This window comes from Urocitellus parryii, chromosome 13 (genome assembly GCF_045843805.1).
Source record: "Urocitellus parryii isolate mUroPar1 chromosome 13, mUroPar1.hap1, whole genome shotgun sequence".
NCBI lineage: Eukaryota > Metazoa > Chordata > Mammalia > Rodentia > Sciuridae > Urocitellus > Urocitellus parryii.
In genome coordinates, this window is record NC_135543.1 from 40,165,277 (window position 1) to 40,185,135 (window position 19,859).

The 19,859-nt window shown below is 33.6% G+C and overlaps 1 protein-coding gene across 2 annotated transcripts in view; it reads left to right on the top strand.

The window, feature by feature from the left end:
* Dsc3 (desmocollin 3) overlaps nucleotides 1–19,859 on the top strand; it is a 42,030-nt gene that overhangs the window by 14,274 nt on the left and 7,897 nt on the right. For both annotated transcript variants that reach the window (XM_077792290.1, XM_077792291.1), the window contains exons 6-13: nucleotides 953–1,097; nucleotides 2,983–3,149; nucleotides 5,491–5,625; nucleotides 6,218–6,403; nucleotides 13,959–14,218; nucleotides 14,333–14,475; nucleotides 15,743–15,967; nucleotides 18,339–18,563. In XM_077792290.1, coding sequence (XP_077648416.1) covers nucleotides 953–1,097; nucleotides 2,983–3,149; nucleotides 5,491–5,625; nucleotides 6,218–6,403; nucleotides 13,959–14,218; nucleotides 14,333–14,475; nucleotides 15,743–15,967; nucleotides 18,339–18,563 — 1,486 coding nt within the window. The remainder of the gene's footprint in view (nucleotides 1–952; nucleotides 1,098–2,982; nucleotides 3,150–5,490; nucleotides 5,626–6,217; nucleotides 6,404–13,958; nucleotides 14,219–14,332; nucleotides 14,476–15,742; nucleotides 15,968–18,338; nucleotides 18,564–19,859) is intronic.

Consider the following 19,859-nt stretch of genomic DNA (forward strand, 5'->3'; position numbering starts at 1 on the left):
TTCCACATTTATGACTTTGTAATCGTGTCTGAAAACTAGATGAAGAAATAAAAGTGAAAGGAATAAAACCAAGCTCAAACAAAGGCTAGTAAACAAGCATTCTGATAGAGAAGAGCTTGTAATCAAAGACAAATAAGTGAGACAATTTTCATTGTAATATGGTAAATACTATGTATGATGAATTGGGGGTTCATTAATTTGACTGTGATAATCATCACACAGTATATATCTCTATATATACGAGGTAGGATTCCCTATTGGAAACAGAGATTCTGTTTTTATAGGAGGAAAGAGCTTCTGGGCCAGCAAACGTGGGAGACATCCCCCATATAATATACTTTACTTTTTCTTAGAAAATATTCAACTCAGTGAATACAGTATATTTCTATAAATAGAGTGTATTTCTATACAGACTGAATAGAAATACATTTTATTTGACCATATTTTGCCTTTGGTTAATTAGCAATGGAGAAATTAGTAAGTTTATTTTGTTATAAAAACTCTAACAAATATGTGATCTATGAGGTAAAAAAAAAAAAGGGCTTAAAATGGAAAGATTGGGAATTATTACTTTATGTAAATCACATAGTGGGGATTTTTCCCATTGCAGTGACATTATTTATTCTTCCAATGTGACTTTATGATTATAGAGAAAATAAGGTCTATAATCCAAGTTATTATAGCCCAAATAATGCCTCAGAACAGCATGCAGAATTCCCGATTTTGCTATATTCTGACCTAGGTTTTATTTGAAGTAAAGCCATTTCTACCAAATACTAAAATTTCTTTGCTATAAAATGTTTCTCCATTTGGTGCATTGATCAAAACAGCATCAAATAAAAATCTTTGAAATTGTTATTGAAAAGATTTCCAGTGAAAATAGCTGATAGAACATCCTATCCTTTTGCTCTAATCGTTATTGACTTTTAAAGCTACTTTTCCTGTTTTATAGTTGATTGCCTACGCATCAACTGCAGATGGGTACTCGGCGGATTTACCTCTTCCACTGCCCATCAAAGTGGAGGATGAAAATGACAACCACCCTATTTTCACAGAAACAATTTATAATTTTGAAGTTCCAGAAAGTAGTAGACTTGGTAAGGCTGTTTCTATATTAAATATGTTTGTGTGCATTTTGGAGACATTGACTTTTTTTTTAAATACTCATGGCCAGGTCATTGTGAGGTAACACTAGATTAGTACCTACTTATTAGAAAACTTTTATTCACATTCTAGTTAACATGTATTTTACCAGGTGTTTCAGTAATCTTTTTAGCATTGTCAATGTGACACTAATGGACTATAATGGCAGCCAAAAGTTATTCAAGCTTTGTATCATATTTGACTTATGTATTTTATTTCATTTTCTTATTATGTGGGTTTATTACTATTGTCACCTCCAGGGGGAAATGAACAATAAAACTAAAAAGTAGTGAAGATTTTTAAATGAGGTTTCATATAGAGAGGTGTTAAATGACATCCACTGAGAACACAATTTTTTAAACATCTTTTTTTTTTTGTAGTGTCTCTTCTTCCAAACCTACTACTTCAATACTTCCAATTTAGAATGAATACTGGAATAACATTAGAAAAAGTTACATAATGCATCCCCTATCCTAAACACTCTCACATGTGGAAAATCAAAGTATTTCAGTTTACTTGGCCCCTAAATTTAGCATTCATGATGTCTTCTGAGACTTGTAAAATGAAGAATAGGTATCCTGTAATAAAGTTGAAAGAATGTGCACCCCATCATGAAGGGTGACTTTGCTAACTCATCTACTAAGGTTTCTCAGGGTCACTTAGATTTTTGCAGCATTATTTCATTTATTTTTCTTCTTTATATTTTACTTTGATAATTTGTTGTCATCAATGTAAACCTCTTTATTATCCACATGTACAATTAAAAAAACACAAGGATCATTGGTTTGGAGTTTAGAAAACAGAATTTTTCATGCCGGTTCTCTAACTCATGAATTCATGAGAACTCAGGGAAGTTACTTTGAGTTCTCTCACTTGTAAAAAGAGTTAATTACATTGGATGACCAACACTGTTTTTTAGCTTCACAGTTCTATGACTCTGTTTCATTTTTCCTTTCTCAAAAACAGAGAAAACAGTTCCAGAATTTTTATGTTGAGGATTCTGCTTTTTTTTTCAGTAGCAGTAGAGAACCTAGGGTGAATACTTTGATGCCACCATCAACACCTGGTTCTTGAAGTAATCACATCAGGAGATTTATGCCATTTAAGGCTTTCATACTAAGAAGTTGAAAGAAAATTAATCAGAGCTTAGAAAACAACAACAAACAAACCATAAAAAGGAAATACTGGGCAATTGGACTATTAAAGGTCAACTTGACTATATGATCTTATTCTAAATAGGCCTTAGTTTAGCACTTAATCAAGAGTTTAATTTGCAAAAATCTGAATTATTTAGGAGACATGGTTTATTCTTCCAGCTAGGTTTGTTATTGCAAAGTATAAGAGTATATATTGAAATAATTTTTATTGCCATTTTTTAGTAATGCATTATCAAGCATTTTAAATTGTAAGCAAAATACAAGCTGATTCTCAGCATTAAAATGTTTTATTATTCATATAAAGTCATCTTTATTAATTCTATGTAAAGAGCATTACCTCTGGTAAGAAATACATTTTGAATGAGGAGTTCACCATCACTCTTAAAGTTTGAAAAGTGTAGATACTTCTAAACATGTTTTGCAATTGTGGAAATTAAAAGTTCTTTTTTTTTTTTTTTTTTGGTACTGGGGATTGAACTCAGGGGCACTCAACCACTGAATCACATCCCCAGCCCTGTTTTGTATTTTATTTAGAGACAGGGTCTCACTGAGTTGTTTAGTGCCTCACTCAGTTGCTGATGCTGGTTTTGAATTAGCAATCCTCCTGCCTCAACCTCCTGAGCCACTGGGATTACAGGTGTGCACCACTTCGCTGGGCTTAAAAATTCTCTTAAATGCACAGGTACAACAGTGGGAGTGGTATGTGCCACAGACAGAGATGAACCAGACACGATGCACACACGTCTGAAGTACAGCATTTTGGAGCAGAATCCGAAATCACCTGGTCTCTTTTCTGTGCATCCCAGCACAGGTGTGATCACCACAGTTTCTCACTACTTGGACAGAGAGGTAATTGCCACAGTTTGCAGAATGCCATTTTACTGTGAGTTGAGTGCCTTTTGCTCCTTTGCTGTAATTTGTTATCCTATGGATTAAGAATTTATTAATTTATTACAGTTTTAAGACAATAAGGATTCCTTGCATTTTTTCTGTCCTTTACATTCTATTTCCTTGTCTGTGGTGTCTTGGTCCCTGTTCAATAAAGGCTCCAGTTCTCAGGTAGGACAATAAGTTTTGCTTATTTCATGAATATAGATCATAACTTGATCCCTCTTTAGTTATTATAGATGTACATACTTTTTTATCAGAAAAGGATCAGTTCAGATAAAGGTGTTGAATCATTAAAATTCTGTAACACTATTTTGATGATATTAATAGTATATTGTCATTCATATAGTAATTTCTGCTCAAATTATTTATGCATAGATTTATGTGGTTTTTGTAATTTCCTTGTTTGACTAGATAGGTGCTATGTCTAACCTATAGAGGAGAAATGTCACGGTCAGAAAGATTGACTTGACCAATTCCAAATATTTCACAGAAACTTCCAATCTTTTGTTTTTATTGTTTCTCTGTCCACTCTGTCAGGCTACATTTAAATCAGAATTATATCTCATTAACTGAGGCAAAAGAATCAATTTCATATCTATAAAATAGCTTTATTGGAACACTTCAATGATCCCTATTATGAGAATAAAATAAATAGTAGGGTTGACATGCTAAGGAGGTTATGAAAAAGAAATCAATGTAATTGACACCAAAGACATAAGAGAATCTACAAAAAGGAATTAAAAGTAATCTAAAAGTTGTAGTTACCATCATTTTAACTTTTTCAGGATTGGAGCATTTATGTGGTAAAGCACATAATGATAATAACAAATAAGAAAGACTAAAAGGGATAATATGAATGTTTTTGTATCTTTGGTACATGTACAGTTAACATGACAACCAAGCAGGACAAGATTTTCCCATTTAATTCAAATGGAAATAAATGATGTTTAGAAATATTAACTATTTTAAGATTATAAAATATATTTGTTCCAGTTTAGGGGAAATCCAGGTGTGTTTGCTTCGTGTAAAAAAAAAAATAATCTAATGGAATTTTGTGTGGAACAGTTGGAGTGTATTGTAGAGAACCACACAGGAACTAAAGAAATGAATAAGGGAGAGAAAGAAACTGAATTTAGGTGAATGGAAACTGGGCAAAATGAAGACTGAGGGATGAGAGAGGGCACAGGACCCAGCAAAGAAACCAACAGAAGGTTAAAAATGAGTAAAATAATAAGAGGCTACAATGATGGATGTTTCACAATCTAATGAATTAATTTCACATCACCACACCATGTGCAGAAGTCTACAGTGGCTTCTTAATTGCTCAATCCAACAGCTATGTCTCTGCTTCTAGTTGGCGCTTATGAAAACTGTCTTCCCTTGGATTTCCGGTTCCCCTCGTTTCACTGATCTTTCCTTCTTAACGTGCTTTGCATTGACTTCTTATTTTCTCTATGCTTCAAATGCTATTGTTCCTCATGTCCTCAGCTCTTCTCATCCTGTAATGTCTCCTGGATAATCTGATTCCCACCACAATTTCAACCACTCTCTACATAATGATAATGCCCAAGTTGGTATTTCTGCCCATGATCTCTCCATTAAGTATGGAGACATATACCCAGGTACTTCTATATTTCTTTCATTCAATTTACCTTAGGCACGCAAAATTCAGTATTTATAAAATAAAACACTTATTTTTATCCCTTCACTCTATAGTTCACACCTTCAGAGAACTGTCTCTCTTTCTGCATCTCCAGCATTGGCTAGTCATATTCCTGTCCACCTGTCCAAGTAGACACTTATGCATCATACTTAACCAGTTCTCTCTTTTCTTCTTAAGTTGTATATGGAATCTACTATCAAGTCCTACTCCACTGTAATTCCCAAGTGCTTTCCTGTTACCCTTTCTCTCTGTCCCTATTGCTACTGCCTTGGGGTTGGACCACCAGCCTTAGGTTATTGTAGTTTGTGAGTGAGCTCATTTAGCTTACTCCAAATTATGCTCAAACTTCTTTAAGACTCTTCTTTCTAAAACTCAAATGTTTCTACATTGCATTTTCTCTGCTTCCCATAAAACTTTCCCCTATTATCTGTTAAAACATAAACCTAAGTTGTTAGTATGTCTTTGTTATTTAACCTCTGCTTACGTTTTCAGTTTTACCTTTCTCTACCGGATTCATAGAATATATGGAAATACAGAAATCAAATTAAAGCATGAAAATAGAAAAGGGTACAATTGAGGCTTCCTTTATGAAATTAAACAAAAGTATCTAAGATTAAGCACTGGCTTTGTTTTCAGGTTGTAGACAAGTACACATTGATAATGAAAGTCCAAGACATGGATGGTCAATTTTTTGGATTGTCCAGTACATCAACTTGTATTATAACAGTAAAAGATTCAAATGACAATGCACCTACTTTCAGACAAAATGCTGTAAGTATATAATATAAAAATCTGTCTGTTTTATCTCTTTTTTATTAATCTTAATTAATAAAATATTTGTCATACTTTGAAACACATGTAATTCATGAATAACATTAAAATTTATGTACATTATATAACACTTTCATTTATTAATACTAGTATTTATATGATCTACCTCTTATTAAAGGCCAATGACATTCTAGACTTCTCTTGTAGGGAAGTTCTTTTATTTAAAAGATAACATTGAATGAAAGAGTTCTACTTATGATTCATGGTCTTAAAATAACCTATAAGAATAAATGGTTTTTTTTTTTTGGTTGTGGTTCTAGATATGCTTAACTACTGAGCCATATCTGAGCCCCTTTTAGTTTTTGAGACAGGGTCTCACGAAGTTGCTTAGGGCCTTGCTAAGTTGCTGAGGCTGGCTTTGAACTTGGGATTCTTGTGCCTCAGCTGCCCGAGCTGCTGGAATTACAGGTGTGTGCCACCATGCCTGGTGCCCAGCTAAGAATAATTATTTTTGAAGAGGAAGAAGCATTTTACTTTCTTTGTAAAAATTTTCTTTATAAATCAAATTTTTAATGAATTCTGTTTCTTTCAGTATGAAGCAACAGTAGATGAAAATACATATAATGTGGAAATCTTACGAATACCTATAGAAGATAAAGATTCAATTAATACTGAAAATTGGAGGGCTAATTTTACCATTTTAAAAGGAAATGAAAACGGTTACTTCAAAATTAGCACAGACAAAGCAACTAATGAAGGTGTTCTCTGTGTTGTAAAGGTACAGTAACAACAATTTATTAACAATGCGGAAGCTTCACATATTTTTATCAGCTTATGGTTTAATCAACTAAGTAGTTTCAGATCATGGACTCTACCAGCTCAAAGAGAACTTAAACCTATTTAGTCTGGCTCTCCTATTTGAAGCCTGCCTATTCTGTAATTTTATTGCCAGTTACTAGTCTCAGAGCATATGCTTGAATATTAACTATTAGGATCTCTATATCTCCATTGGCAAATTATTCTATATTTGGAGAGTTCTGATTCTCAGAAATTATTACTCCTATTATGCACAAATTATTCTTCTTACAATCTATGTCTTTCATCCTGATTCTACTTCTAATGCTATTGAGAACTCATACAAGTTTTGGAAAATGCTGCCATATCTCTTTTCTAGGATATATTCCTAATTCTTTTAATCCTTACATAAGTTATAATCACATTTCTCATTATATATATATATATATATATATATATATATATATATATATATATATATGGTTACATCTGCTCCTTTAGGGGCAGTTTTGAAGTTTAAGTACAGAAGCATTTCAGACAGCACGGAATAAACTTATTTTTTGTTCTATATATTGCACATTTGGTAGAACTGCTATATTCTAGGGCTCAGATTTTAAGAAAGGATGGGCTCTGTTTGAAAAGGATACTGGTTTTATATTTCTAGACAAGAACAAAAAAGAGTAGGTCATTCACTGTATGAAGGAAATAATATAGTGCAATAATATAGTGGCATCTTGGTTACATAGACCTATTTGCAGTTGTTTTCTTTTTAAGAGTTTTCAGGGATGATATACTATGGAAAATTCTATCCAGATGTGAACAGTCAAATATATTCAAACTTCTCCCTTTTTCAGTTTGAATAGTAAACACCAGCTACTTTTAAAAAATTGAGCTTTATATTAAGAGTAAAATAAGACGAAATAAGAAAATGTTGTCAATTATTTTTTTCTGCCTTACTGGTCCATCCTGTACTTGGACTCTCCAGAAAACCAAGTCCAAAACAATATAGATAGATATTTAGAAAGAGAATCCCTGGAAGCCAGAATGAAATGGGCAAACAAGACAAGGAAGGATGAAAGCCAATCACGTCTGAATTCTTGGGCGTTCAATCATCCAAGACAATTTTTAGACTGTACCCCAGAATTACCTGTTCAAAGATGGTCACCCTAGGCATTTACCCATTAACCCCCATCCTTAGACCATTCCCCTGCACTCTGGGCTGGGCTGTGCCTGCCATTTGTCAAAGGAACTTTCTGGCTTTGGAGGAAATTCTGAGTCTGAAGAGCTGAATCTTTGGGTTTCCAGATGTGAATTAGTGTAAGTGAGCTCTATCCACCACAGCTGTGGCTGAACTTAAGGGTGGACTGAAGGGTTGTGGTGTATGATTTTCTTTTTTAATAAAAAGTGTTGTTATGCATCTAGTGCAGTTTCCAAGGCTGGAGACTTCTGTAGTACGGGCATTTGATTCAAAATTGATGTAATTGCAAATATTTTCCTTGCATCTCCCTTTCCTCCCTACCACACACATCTTTTTTTTTTCTTCTTCCTGGAAATAAGTCAAAGAAGTATTCTGAGATCTAGAGTGGATAGTTTATTCCACCTGAAGTAAGAGACCCAAACTCAGAACTTTGAAAGTGCTCCCAATCTGCTTCTTGGTCAGAAGGAAACTCTTTAGGTTTCCCTCATTCAAGGCCAGTACTCAAGGCCCATTTGAAGAAACTGTATCATAAATATTATTATTATTTAAAAATCTCGATGGTTTTGTCTTGCTTAGGAAAACAAAATTTAAATAGCATTAAGAATTAAAAATTTTGACCAATTAAAAATAATCTCTAGTAAACTTTCTCAAAAAATGCATTTTGAAAGAACCCTATCACTGAGTATAGGTAAATATATTCAGTATGTCTTTTTTTCCCAAGGAGTACTGATCACAGCTATTAAAGTTTTTGTCCAAATTTATTTGGAAATTATAGCCTAGATCCTGAAATATTTCTGATTCCAAGTGAGTGGTAAACATCAGTTTCACTTCTTGTGAATGTCTTATTGTATTATACTGCAGTAGTCACCAGAATGGACAGTAATTAGATGTCGTACTTTCCTATTCTGTCTCTAGTTCAGTTTACTTTAATTTTATATATGAAGAATATAAAAATTTTCTGCCCAATAGTATTTATTTTTATTATTTTTAACATAATATAGTCCAACTTTTATTTAACAATTTTATCTTAGTTATTACATCTAGTAACTACTCTTAGTATTTCAAGAATGTTGAAAGTAGTTGCTATGAACCAGGCACATTGTATATCATGAGGAATAATAGTAGGTACTTTATGTATGTTATATCTAGTTTTCATATCCCCTTTGGGACTAAGCATTATTTTCCTCAATTTATAATAACATCAACAACAACAATAATAACCTGAGGCTGATGGAAGTAAATCAATTCCCAAACATTGAATATACTGTAATTATCCAGCTTGGAATACAAACCTGGTTAATATTGTTCCAAAGTCAATGATCTCTCTATTACTTCCAGTCATGCCCCATTAAGCCCACATAGCACTCTGTATTCAACATATGATAGTGTCCATTTGCTGCTTCTTATTGCAGAATCCAATTATATTCTCACATTCACAACTGATAGTAAACCAACAGTTGCAATAATGACTAATATTTTTTATTCCCTGAGTGCAAGACCTCATGTCAAGTGTAGTATCTTATTTGTTTTAGATGTCAATAGATAATTAACTTATAATTAACATGTCTTTCCTTTTTAATTTAAGTTTGGAGTAAGAAGCCCATTCAGAAGTCCAAAAGTAAAAGTGTGTAATAAAAAGTAATTTACCCAGGTCCCCCAACACTCAGTTCTTGGAAGAATCAATAAATGTGTTACCCATTTATTGATATTATTTCAAAGGCATTTTATGAAGATGCAATTGTGTTTAAGGAACTTTACCATGTTTCTTTATTAAGCATGTATTAACATATCTCTGAAATTATTATATTTCTCACTCTGATATTTCATGGTATGAACACAGTATTTTGAAGTAGATAGAATAGAAGGGGCTGGACACCTGAGGAATTTTCAAGAAGCATGTTTATTGACAGCAGGATTCAGAGGTGGCTCTGGCCTAAGAATTCTTCCTCTGAACAATGAGTATAGAAATTCTTTGAACTTTATACCCAGTGACGGGGGCTGGGGTAGGAGTGGGGGGAGTACACAGAGGTTTCACAAGTTTGTTTGCTTTTTTTCTGTACACCTGGCATTTATGAAAAAGAGGAAACTACCAACCACAGTGCCCTTCTGCATGCAGAAATTTTTGCTGATAGAAAGCTTTCTGAAGAAGAGGAATTTATATGTTACAAATATAATGGGGGTTTCTGTTTAATTATGGCAAGAGTCTTCTAGGTGGGAGTTTCTGGCCTGCTTCAGTATTTTTAACCTGTTCCCTATCCATGAATTTAGATCATATCATTCTTTATTCAACAACTTATCTCTGAGAAAATTACCTATTAGATATGATGTTTCATCTTTAATAGCTATATGTTATAGATTTTATAGTATAATACTCATATAACATGAATATAAAATGTTTTATCAATTGCTATAAACTGAAATTTAGGCTTATCAATGGGAATTATAATCTTTTTTGTGAATTCAAAATTTTCTACAATGAATAGCCATGTATACATATCACTTTACAATAATGGAAGATAAATTTATAGAAATGGAATTGCTTAATTAAGATAATTTCTATTTTTTATGTGATAAATTAAATTTTTAATGTTCTTTTCTTGTTGAGGTTTTTTTTCCTAATATCTATAGGAAAATTATCTATAGATAATTTATATCTAGGATTTATGTCCAAATCCACAAATGAGATTTGCTTATAGTTTACTTCTTTTGTACAATTGATGTTTTTTTACTATCAATTTTATGCTTGTTTCATTAAAATAATATATCTATTTTTCTTTTTCCCATGCTTTGAAAGAGTTTTAAAAAACTCAAACACCATTGAATTTAAAAAAATGTATTTCATGTTCACAGCAACACCAGGTGATTCTTACTCTCCCTCCTCCTATTTCCAGATGAGGAGACAAAGACAAGTAATATATTATAATTCATAGGTGCCTAGGACAGATGATTTGTCCCCTGAATTCAGGTCATCACATGTGTAATTATCCAGGACAGATAGCTCTGTTTTTATATTCAGAATGCCAACCCAGACCTGATGAATGCAGGGTCCTTATTCATAATCCCTGTGCTGTTCTTCCAGCTGGGTACACTTGTGTTACTTGGCTTGATAAAGCAACACCTTCATTGGCATCAGGGTATCTTCTCTTATTGGAACTTTGATTCACTTCTATTTTTCTGGGTTTAATTTTTAAATAATTACCTTCTGTCCTTATCAGCTCCTTTGCTAAGCTTATTCATTTTTAATCTGAGTCACATGCTATTTTCTAACATTTTAATCAATAATATTTGTATTTGTCAATATTATGTCTTCCTTTCCATATTTATGGAAAATCTTAGAAAACCTGAATTTATCAGAGTTTCTTTAGTAGTCATACTGGATTCGAAAGTATCATATTCTTTTCCTTGGAAAATGTTTATGACTGTGTAGTTGTACCTTTAAACTCAAGTGAGACATCTTCTATTTTCTATCAGTGCATTTGAAATTCATCTTTAAGTTTGGTAGCCTCTCTTCCAATGAGGATTGACCTCCTTGTCGGTGAAATATGCAGTGTTCTTCTCTACTCTAAGGGAATTCTCCTTTTCCAGTTTTCTGGTTTTTACTTTTGAGAATCATGTTCAGGAAAAGTGCACATTTTTCTTTTTCTTTTATACCTGAAGGATTAAGTAATCAGTAAATTAAGAATTGTTCAGTTATATTTCTTTGCTTAATAAATTAATAAATGCAAACATTGTTTTTTGTTAGTTTATCTTATCATCGCCTTATAGCATTTTGACTGTTAACAACAACAACAACAACAACAACAACAACAAACACATGACTATTCTCTCAATTTTCCTGCATAATACCTGGTTGTAAGGACAGGTTAAAAACAATTTAATTTATCAGTTTTGATTTCGTTCAATGTTTAGCTAGTGGTTGTACTGATAAGCAGAAAGAGAATCAGAGAAAGTATGTTTTAACTTTAACTATGTGTGGTGGAAAATAGTGTAAAGCACTTACTGTACATTAAAGCAATAAATGTTGTTCTTAAACCAACTGAACAGACCAGAAAGTTAGGATAGGAAGCTGTACCAAAGTCACTTAGCATAGATGTATTACAGACAAGGTTTGGACATATGTCTATGGTTCAAAGCATGTGCTGTTAAGCATTATGTTAAGTTGCTTCTCTTTGTTGTGACCTTGGAAAGTTATCTTTGTATTATCTGTAAAATGGAAATAATGCTTCTCTCTGCCTAACTAATAGTTATGCAAACACAATGAAAGTGAAAGCACTTGGTGAACTATAGAATTTTATTATTTTACTCTAAAAAGTCATACGATATTCTTGGGACCAATGTTACACTTTTCCATACAGATGACTTTTCTGTAACTATAGAGTATGAGCTGACTCTGCCTTTATCTGAGTCCTGGAAGATCTCTCCACCTCAGTGTTTTCTTTTCCTGTCAGGGCCAACAGTAATGCATATGGATTTGAATGAGGACAGCTTTGTTCTTCATCATTCTCAACATGGATGGCTCTCAGTTCCATCTCCGCTAAAATACATGTCCTAAGGAGTTACTAAAAATTCAGGGAAGATATGGGATATTTTTGAGCAATTCTTATTTTTCCATTGGTGTATTATAATTAGACATAATAGAAAATTCATTCTGCTGTATTTGTACATGAACATGAAGATTTTTTTCAAATAATAAAACAAAAACACTGTTGGTGGAAGAGAATTTACCTTTTTTCATTAGCCTACCAGATTTCATATCTTTTGCAGAGTTTTAAGGAACTAAGGTAATATCCAACTTAAGCCCTGAAAAATTACCTGAAGAAACTGTAAGCTTAGCAAGATTTTCTGGATCACATAACTGCCCCTCTACTAGTGCAACATTGCCAACAGTTGCCCTTCCACTCTGCATGGGCCTGCCAGCATTTATAATTTGTTGAGATGGGGTTCATCGGCATCAAAAAGAAAATATTAGCTTTCTTTCTTTCTTGACTTTATAGTTTCTGGGATATTCATAAAAATAAAAGGCTTCACCTATGTTTTATGTATTGTATGATTCAAACATTTTCTTGATTTCTTAGAGGGTTCATGATTATCAATCTCTCATTCTGTTAATACCTGGTTGTAAGGACAGGTTAAAAATAATTTAATTTATCAGCTTTGATTTTGTTCAATGTTTATCCAGTGGTTGTATTGATAAGCAGAAAGAGAATCAGAGAAAGTGTGTTTTAACTTTACTGTGTGGTGGAAAATAGTGTTTTAAGGGTTTTGCTGGATTTACTACCTAAAAATCAATTACTAAGGTGTTGACTTAAAAATTGACAGAGGCTAGTGAACCAATTAAGCAGCTTAGTTTAGCAGAGGGATTATAGTCAGCTGGTTAAGGAAAAAGACTTGAACCAGAGAACCTGACTTCAGATTCCAGCTCAAACACATACTTTTGGCTTTAGGAAAATCAGTTTATCTCTCTCTTTTCCAGTTTGCAGCTCTGTAAAATGGGGAGGATGATAATACCTACCCCAGGAGAGTATGAGGATTCAGTATATTTATCTTCACTTCTTAGAAAAGGGGTGTGTATTTAACAAGTGCCATTAAGACCCTCGTGTTTCTTTGACTCCTTTCTGTTTCCTCTATCAGAATTTCACTGAAAAAACTATAGACAATGCCAACGTATTATTCTCCGATTGTCAAAAATATAATTTGCATAACTATAGGTAGTAAGGGAACCAACAAAAAGACAAAGTAGACTCCTAGGAAGTAATGAGACCCTGGATGGATTTGATCAAAGAAAAAGCTGCTATGAGATGGCCTAGTTAGAAGCCTTATAGGGAATTAAAGCAGACATTTGGACTATCTCTTCTATCAGACAGAAAATAAAATCATTGTACCTTTTGAGTTTTGTTAAAGTTAATATCTAACTTTAGAAGAATTGTCAAATGCCTGGGCCCCAAGTCAGTAGGAAACAGTTGCTTTTCCTTAGAAAGTTAGGTGACTAATAAGGCCAGTCTGCTAAATATTGTCTTCATTTTATGGTATTTCCATATTTCGGGACAGTTTTTCTTAGTAAGAAAGAAATATAAGAAAGTTTTCCTTAGTAAGAAAGAAATATAGAATTTCTTTCCTACAATTTTATAAAACTACCTACATAAAGTTTTGGATGAATCTTACCAAAGGCTTTTTAGCTCAGAATCACCTCTGTCCTTAGGAAGGGATAGAAGTCAATATTGAAAAAAAAAATGTGAGAATGAATTTATTGTTCTTATTGACAAAAGTTCATTTGCTGTTTGAAATATCAAATGTATTTTACACTGATGTGGATACATCTGTTTTTATTTTTATTTTAAAGCCACTGAATTATGAAGAAAATCATCAAATGATCTTAGAAATTGGAGTAAACAATGAAGTTCCATTTATTAGAGATATTGCAACCAGAGTACCCACCATGAATCGAGCTTTGGTTACTGTTCGAGTGAAGGATCAGGATGAAGGGCCTGAATGTAACCCTCCAGCTCAGTATGTGCGAATTAAAGAAAACTCAGCAGCGGGGTTAAAGGTCAATGGCTATAAGGCATATGACCCTGAAACTAAAAATAGCAATGGCTTAAGGTACAAAGAAATTTATAACCATTTATTAATAATACATTTGTCACAATTGAAATAATTTCTTATTATTAAAACATATCACGATGCCAGAGTTTATTCTTATTTTTTTTTTAACAGATACAAAAAATTGCATGATCCTAAAGAATGGATCAGCATAGATGAAATTTCGGGGTTAATAACAGTTTCCAAAGTCCTGGACAGAGAAGTTATGGCTCCCAGAAATGATGTTTATAATGTTACAGTCCTGGCAATAGACCAAGGTAAAAAAAAAATCAATCTAATGTTTCATAAAAGAATGGGAGAACAAATTAGTATTCCTGTGCAGAATTATTTTTGGGATAAGCATATGCAATTCTTAGAAATTATCTTAAAGACTGTTCTTATCTGTCTTAATCATCTAACAAGGTGAAACTGCTTAGCAACAGAAACCCATCTCTATCTGTGTATTCTCTAGATGTAGGGCAGGACCTCAACTGCTTATGTGGTTCTCCATGTTAAAGGACAAAGATAAAATTTAAATCTAGAACTAGATGAAACAGACTCATGAGATTCCTCCAGGTCTCTTTGTGTCACTTTAAATTGAGCTTTTAAATAGTCCAGGTGATTATTAGGTCAAGATGATCCTTTCCTTGAATTATGTTTCATAAATTACCCTAGAATATCCCAAGTCTGGCTTCATATTAAAATTAAAATGTCAAGGCATAGATATTACCTTAGACTAATTGAATCAGAATATCTGGTTGTGGAGCCTGGGAATCATATATTTTAAAAATTTCCCTGAGTGGTTTAAATACATGATGGGATTAAAACCTAACCAAAGTTAGGATAAATTTCTGTAACTGTCTCGCTGCTTATTAACATTTGCACCAGGAACTCAAGGAAACAGGATTTGCATTTCAGACATTTATATTTATTATTTGGTAGTAATTCTGGTAAAAGATGTGTTAAAACTTTTATCTGATATTATTAACAGCAGTAATCATTTTAAATTATCTGCAGATTTTATTTATTCATGTTCTTATTCACCATGCCTATAATAATCAGAGAGTTTGTTTTAAAGAGCTCATACATCATTGGAACTGGAGACTAGCAGACTAAGTGAAATAAGCCAATCCTCAAAATCCAAAGGCCAAATGTTCTCTCTGATTTGTGGATGCTAACCCCAAACAAAGGAGATTGAAATAGAAATCCATCGGAATAGACACAGGGAAACAAAGGGAAGGGAGAGGGGTGGGTAATAGGAAAGAGTTAGATTAATTGGTCATAACTTTCCTAGTCTTGTGTTTGTATACACTCCCAGGGAAACTCCACATCACGTACAACCACAAAAGTGGGATCCTCAGTAAAATAAGTTATACTCTATGTACGTATGTTCTGCCAAAATACATTCTACTGTCATGTATAATTAAAAAATTTTTAAAAGAATTCATATGTCATATATAGATTATAAATTACTTTTTTCCCCTTAAGAAACCACAAAACAAGAATTTAGAAGCAATGCTAAACCTGGTTTCTTCCTCTTCTCAGATGGCAGATCATGTACTGGAACGCTTGCAGTGAACATTGAAGATGTGAATGACAACCCGCCCCAGTTACTCCAAGATTACCTTGTAGTTTGCAAACCAAAGATGACATACGTTGACATTTCAGCCATCGATCTTGATGAACCTGTCCATGGAGCTCCATTTCATTTCAGCTTGGCAAACACCTCTCCAGAAGTCAATAGAATATGGACCATCAACAAAGTTAATGGTATTTAGTCAAAACTCATGATTCATATGCTCTGAAATGAAAGAATTACTGGAGGATGGATTTACTTGTTTACTTACACAAAACATAATGCAAAAATTGATTTTCAGGAGGTCAAATAATCTTTTACAAATATTGTGTGGTGAGTGTGTTACATATTATAAATAAGATGAAGGGAATCATAACTTTTATGCAAGCAATATTTACATTTACAAGACAGACAAAATATGCTTATCAAAATATTGGGCAGCTTTTTGTTAAGATAAACTTTCATTGTGTGTTTTAATTAATACCAGTCAGGGAAAAGAGAGACCAGAAGATGTGTAGCTTAAATTGTATTGTAAACAGGCTCTGGAAGTGAGAACTCTGTACAGGAACATGGTGGAATATGAAAAGGGGCCTTGGCATTGGAACCTCTAAGAGATACCTCCTATGATCACAGTTTTTTTTTTTTTGGGGGGGTGTAGTGCTCTGTATTTCATTCACATTTCACTCTGTTGTTTTGTTATTACTATGTCATTTTTTTGTGTGTGTGTGTGTGCCAGGGACTGAATCCAGGGGTGCTTTAACTACTGAGTTTCATCCCTGGCCCTTTTTGTATTTTATTTTGAGACAGGGTCTTGCTAAGTTGTTTGTTCAGTGCCTCACTGAGTTGTTGAGGCTGACTTTGAACTTGCGATCCTCCTGCCTCAGTCTCTGAAACCACTGTGATTTGTCCTGCTCTTTTATGCAACTGGACTTTTGGATATTCTGTCCCTTCTTCCTAGAACAACTCCTTTCTTATTTCTTACTTCATATTGATTCGTAATATTTTTGGAGTACCTAGCATTAGGCAGTGTTCAAGATCCCAAGTAGGTGTGTGTGTGTGTGTGTGTGTATGTGTGTGTGTGTATTAATGAATAACAAACACAATCCCAGCTGGGATGCTCAACCTCTGTGAAGTCTTTCTTGAATTCTAAGGAGCAGCACCACAGCCTTATGGTACCTGCATTATTTCACCTTTCATCTTGCATTGTCACATGGGTTCCTCTGTCCTCTAGCACATGAGCTTCTCACAAGATTTGTAATTCTTTGTTATTTCCAGTACCTAGTCCAGTGCTTAACAGTTCCTAACTGCTTAAAAAGTATTTAATCAATATTTGATTAAGAAGTATTCATAAAATAAGAAACATACTAGAGGAATAAATGGATTGTTGTTATTAGAGTCTAGAAGGTTTTTATAGGAATGCTCAGTTTGGGAGGAAATTCTGGCGATGAAGAGTCTTAGGTGCCAGACTGAGGAAACTGACTTTGGACAGTAGGTGACAGCAGATGTGCACTAGAAATGTTCTCGGAAGACAGCGCTGTATCCAGATTTAGGCCCTATAAAGTTGACATTGGTGACAGGAGGGCAATTTGAAGAGGGCATAATTGAATGATAAGGAACATCAGAGGCTGCACTTCTGTGAATAAATAAAACATGACGATGGCTCAACTGGTAATCTTGAAGGAGGAGTGGGACTTGAAAGTCTCACTCTAGACATTTATGGTCCTGAATTTTCCCAAATTAACCCAAGCAGTAATTCACATTCCTTGAAGGACTTTAAGATATGAGGTTCAGCCAAAACCCTTCAAGTTCTCAGAGTTATAACAGTACATTCACCAAGGCTTAGAAATTCCAGGTGACTTCTAGTATGTATGTTTTGCTAGTTGGTTATATTTTTAAGTCTGTTATAAAAATTCAAGGAGGTTGTGATTACCATTGAAAGTCTGTGGAGTTTTTAAAGTAAGGTTTTAAGACCACGGGAGAAAACTATCACATTAATGAAAACAAACTGTTATGATGTTCGTTATCTATTTTTGCATCAGTCTTATAATTAGTCTGAGTGACACAATCAGCTTTTTGGTGTTGCAATTACTTCCAGATGTAAGGCATTAATCATGAAAGATCTATTGAGAGCTTTAAAAACTTTCTTTCCCCCTAAAGATAAGGAACAGACACCAGAAGGTAAATGGATAAGAGAATGCAAATTCTTTATGTGTGTATGAACTGGTACTAAAGAAAACTGCTTGAGCTGTATATTAAGATTGAATCTAGCACTACTAGTTTGCATAGATAGGAATATTAAATATTGCTGGAAGGCTACTGGGTCATTCCAATGCCAAATTATTTCTTTTCGGCCTCCTTCCACAGAGTTATAAGGGGTAACATGTTAAGTTATAGTATTCTTTGAAAGGGTTGAAGGTATTTCTCCATTTGTATTTATTTTCATATGGCTGGCAACTCCTAAGAATATAATGCCTTTAAAAAAAATTGTGTTCAAACAGATGCTAAGGGAAAAATACATGATCATTCAAAAACAACTTTTTTATTTTTTACAAAATTTTCTTACAGATACAGCTGCCCGTCTGTCATACCGGAAAAATGCTGAACTTCAAAAATATATCATTCCTATTACTGTGAAAGACAGAGCGGGCCAATCTGCAACCCGAAACTTGCGAGTTGATCTCTGTGACTGTACTCACCCCAGTCAGTGTGCCTCAACTTCAAGAAGTGCAGACGTGTCACTTGGAAAATGGGCCATCCTTGCAATATTACTGGGCATAGCACTACTGTTTTGTAAGTATTGTCACTTACTTCATGTTCACATGCATAATAGAAGATCTGAGTGCAGGAATGGGTCTTCAGTCAGCTTGTGCAAGCATCCATCAGATGTGAATATTCTCAGAAGTTCCCTTTGTGTTATTATCTGAGTTTGTTTTGAGACCTTACTATGGAAGGAAACATGCTCTTTCTTGAGACAGAAAACTTCTTAATGTGGACAGAATTGTTAAATATTTTTTTAGATTGCACTAAATCTACTAACATACAGTTTCTATTCCTTGATCCTGGTGTTACCACCTTTTAGGGCTAAAGAGAAGCATCTAAAACTCCTGATATGAGAGTTCACAAAAGCCTTTCATTTCATGTCTTCTTGCCTTTCAGCCAAAGACATGGGGGAGATGTTCAGATCACAGAAATCTCATCTTGGGTTTATCTTGCAAATTTTGAATTCTATTAGCCTCCCTCTGCCAGCTATGTAGTTCCTAATGACACCATAATTCCCTCTGCTTTTACTTCTGTCCATGCTCTAGCTTGGATTAGCTCTGTTCTGTGATAGGAGTAGTGCTTAAGAGCAAGATTCTGGATTTATACCCAGCCCTTATTACTTGCAAGCTATAGGTCCTGGGGCAAGTTATGTAACTTTAGGTTTTCTAATCTGCAAAAGGGGACAGTTGTAGTAACCTACTGTATGGGGTGGCACTGAGGATTAGCTGAGTTAATGCATCTGAAATGCTTAGAATAGTGTCTGGTAAATTTCTAATAATCGTTTGTTATTTTTCATCAGCCCAACTATCTTATCTATCTATAGTATAAATGATATATATATATAAAATTTATTAGTTCTTTTTAGTTATACAAAATAAATATGTATATTGAACATCTACTATATACCAGAAAAGGAGCACTTTTGAGTAGGCAAAAGTTGGTACACTTTTTCTATAAAGGACATAAAAGCATATTTTTTAAACTGTGCAGACAGTTTCATTGTATTTAATCAAATCTGCCCTTGAAATTAAAAGTAGCCATAGGAAATACGTAAATGATAGACATAGTTGTATTCTAATAGAATTTGATACAGAAGCTAAAAGTTCAAATTACATGTAATTTTCATGTCATTATTATTATTGTTTTTTATTATTATGGGATTTTTCAATTATTTAAAAATATAAAGTCTTAGCCCATGGTCCATACAAAAACATATGGTGGGGGATTTGAGGCTGTAGCTTTGCCAATCTATTATTGGGTCCTTAAATCATTGTAAAGAATTGTTGGTATTACTATTGGTTTTATTATCATAAATTATGAACCTCC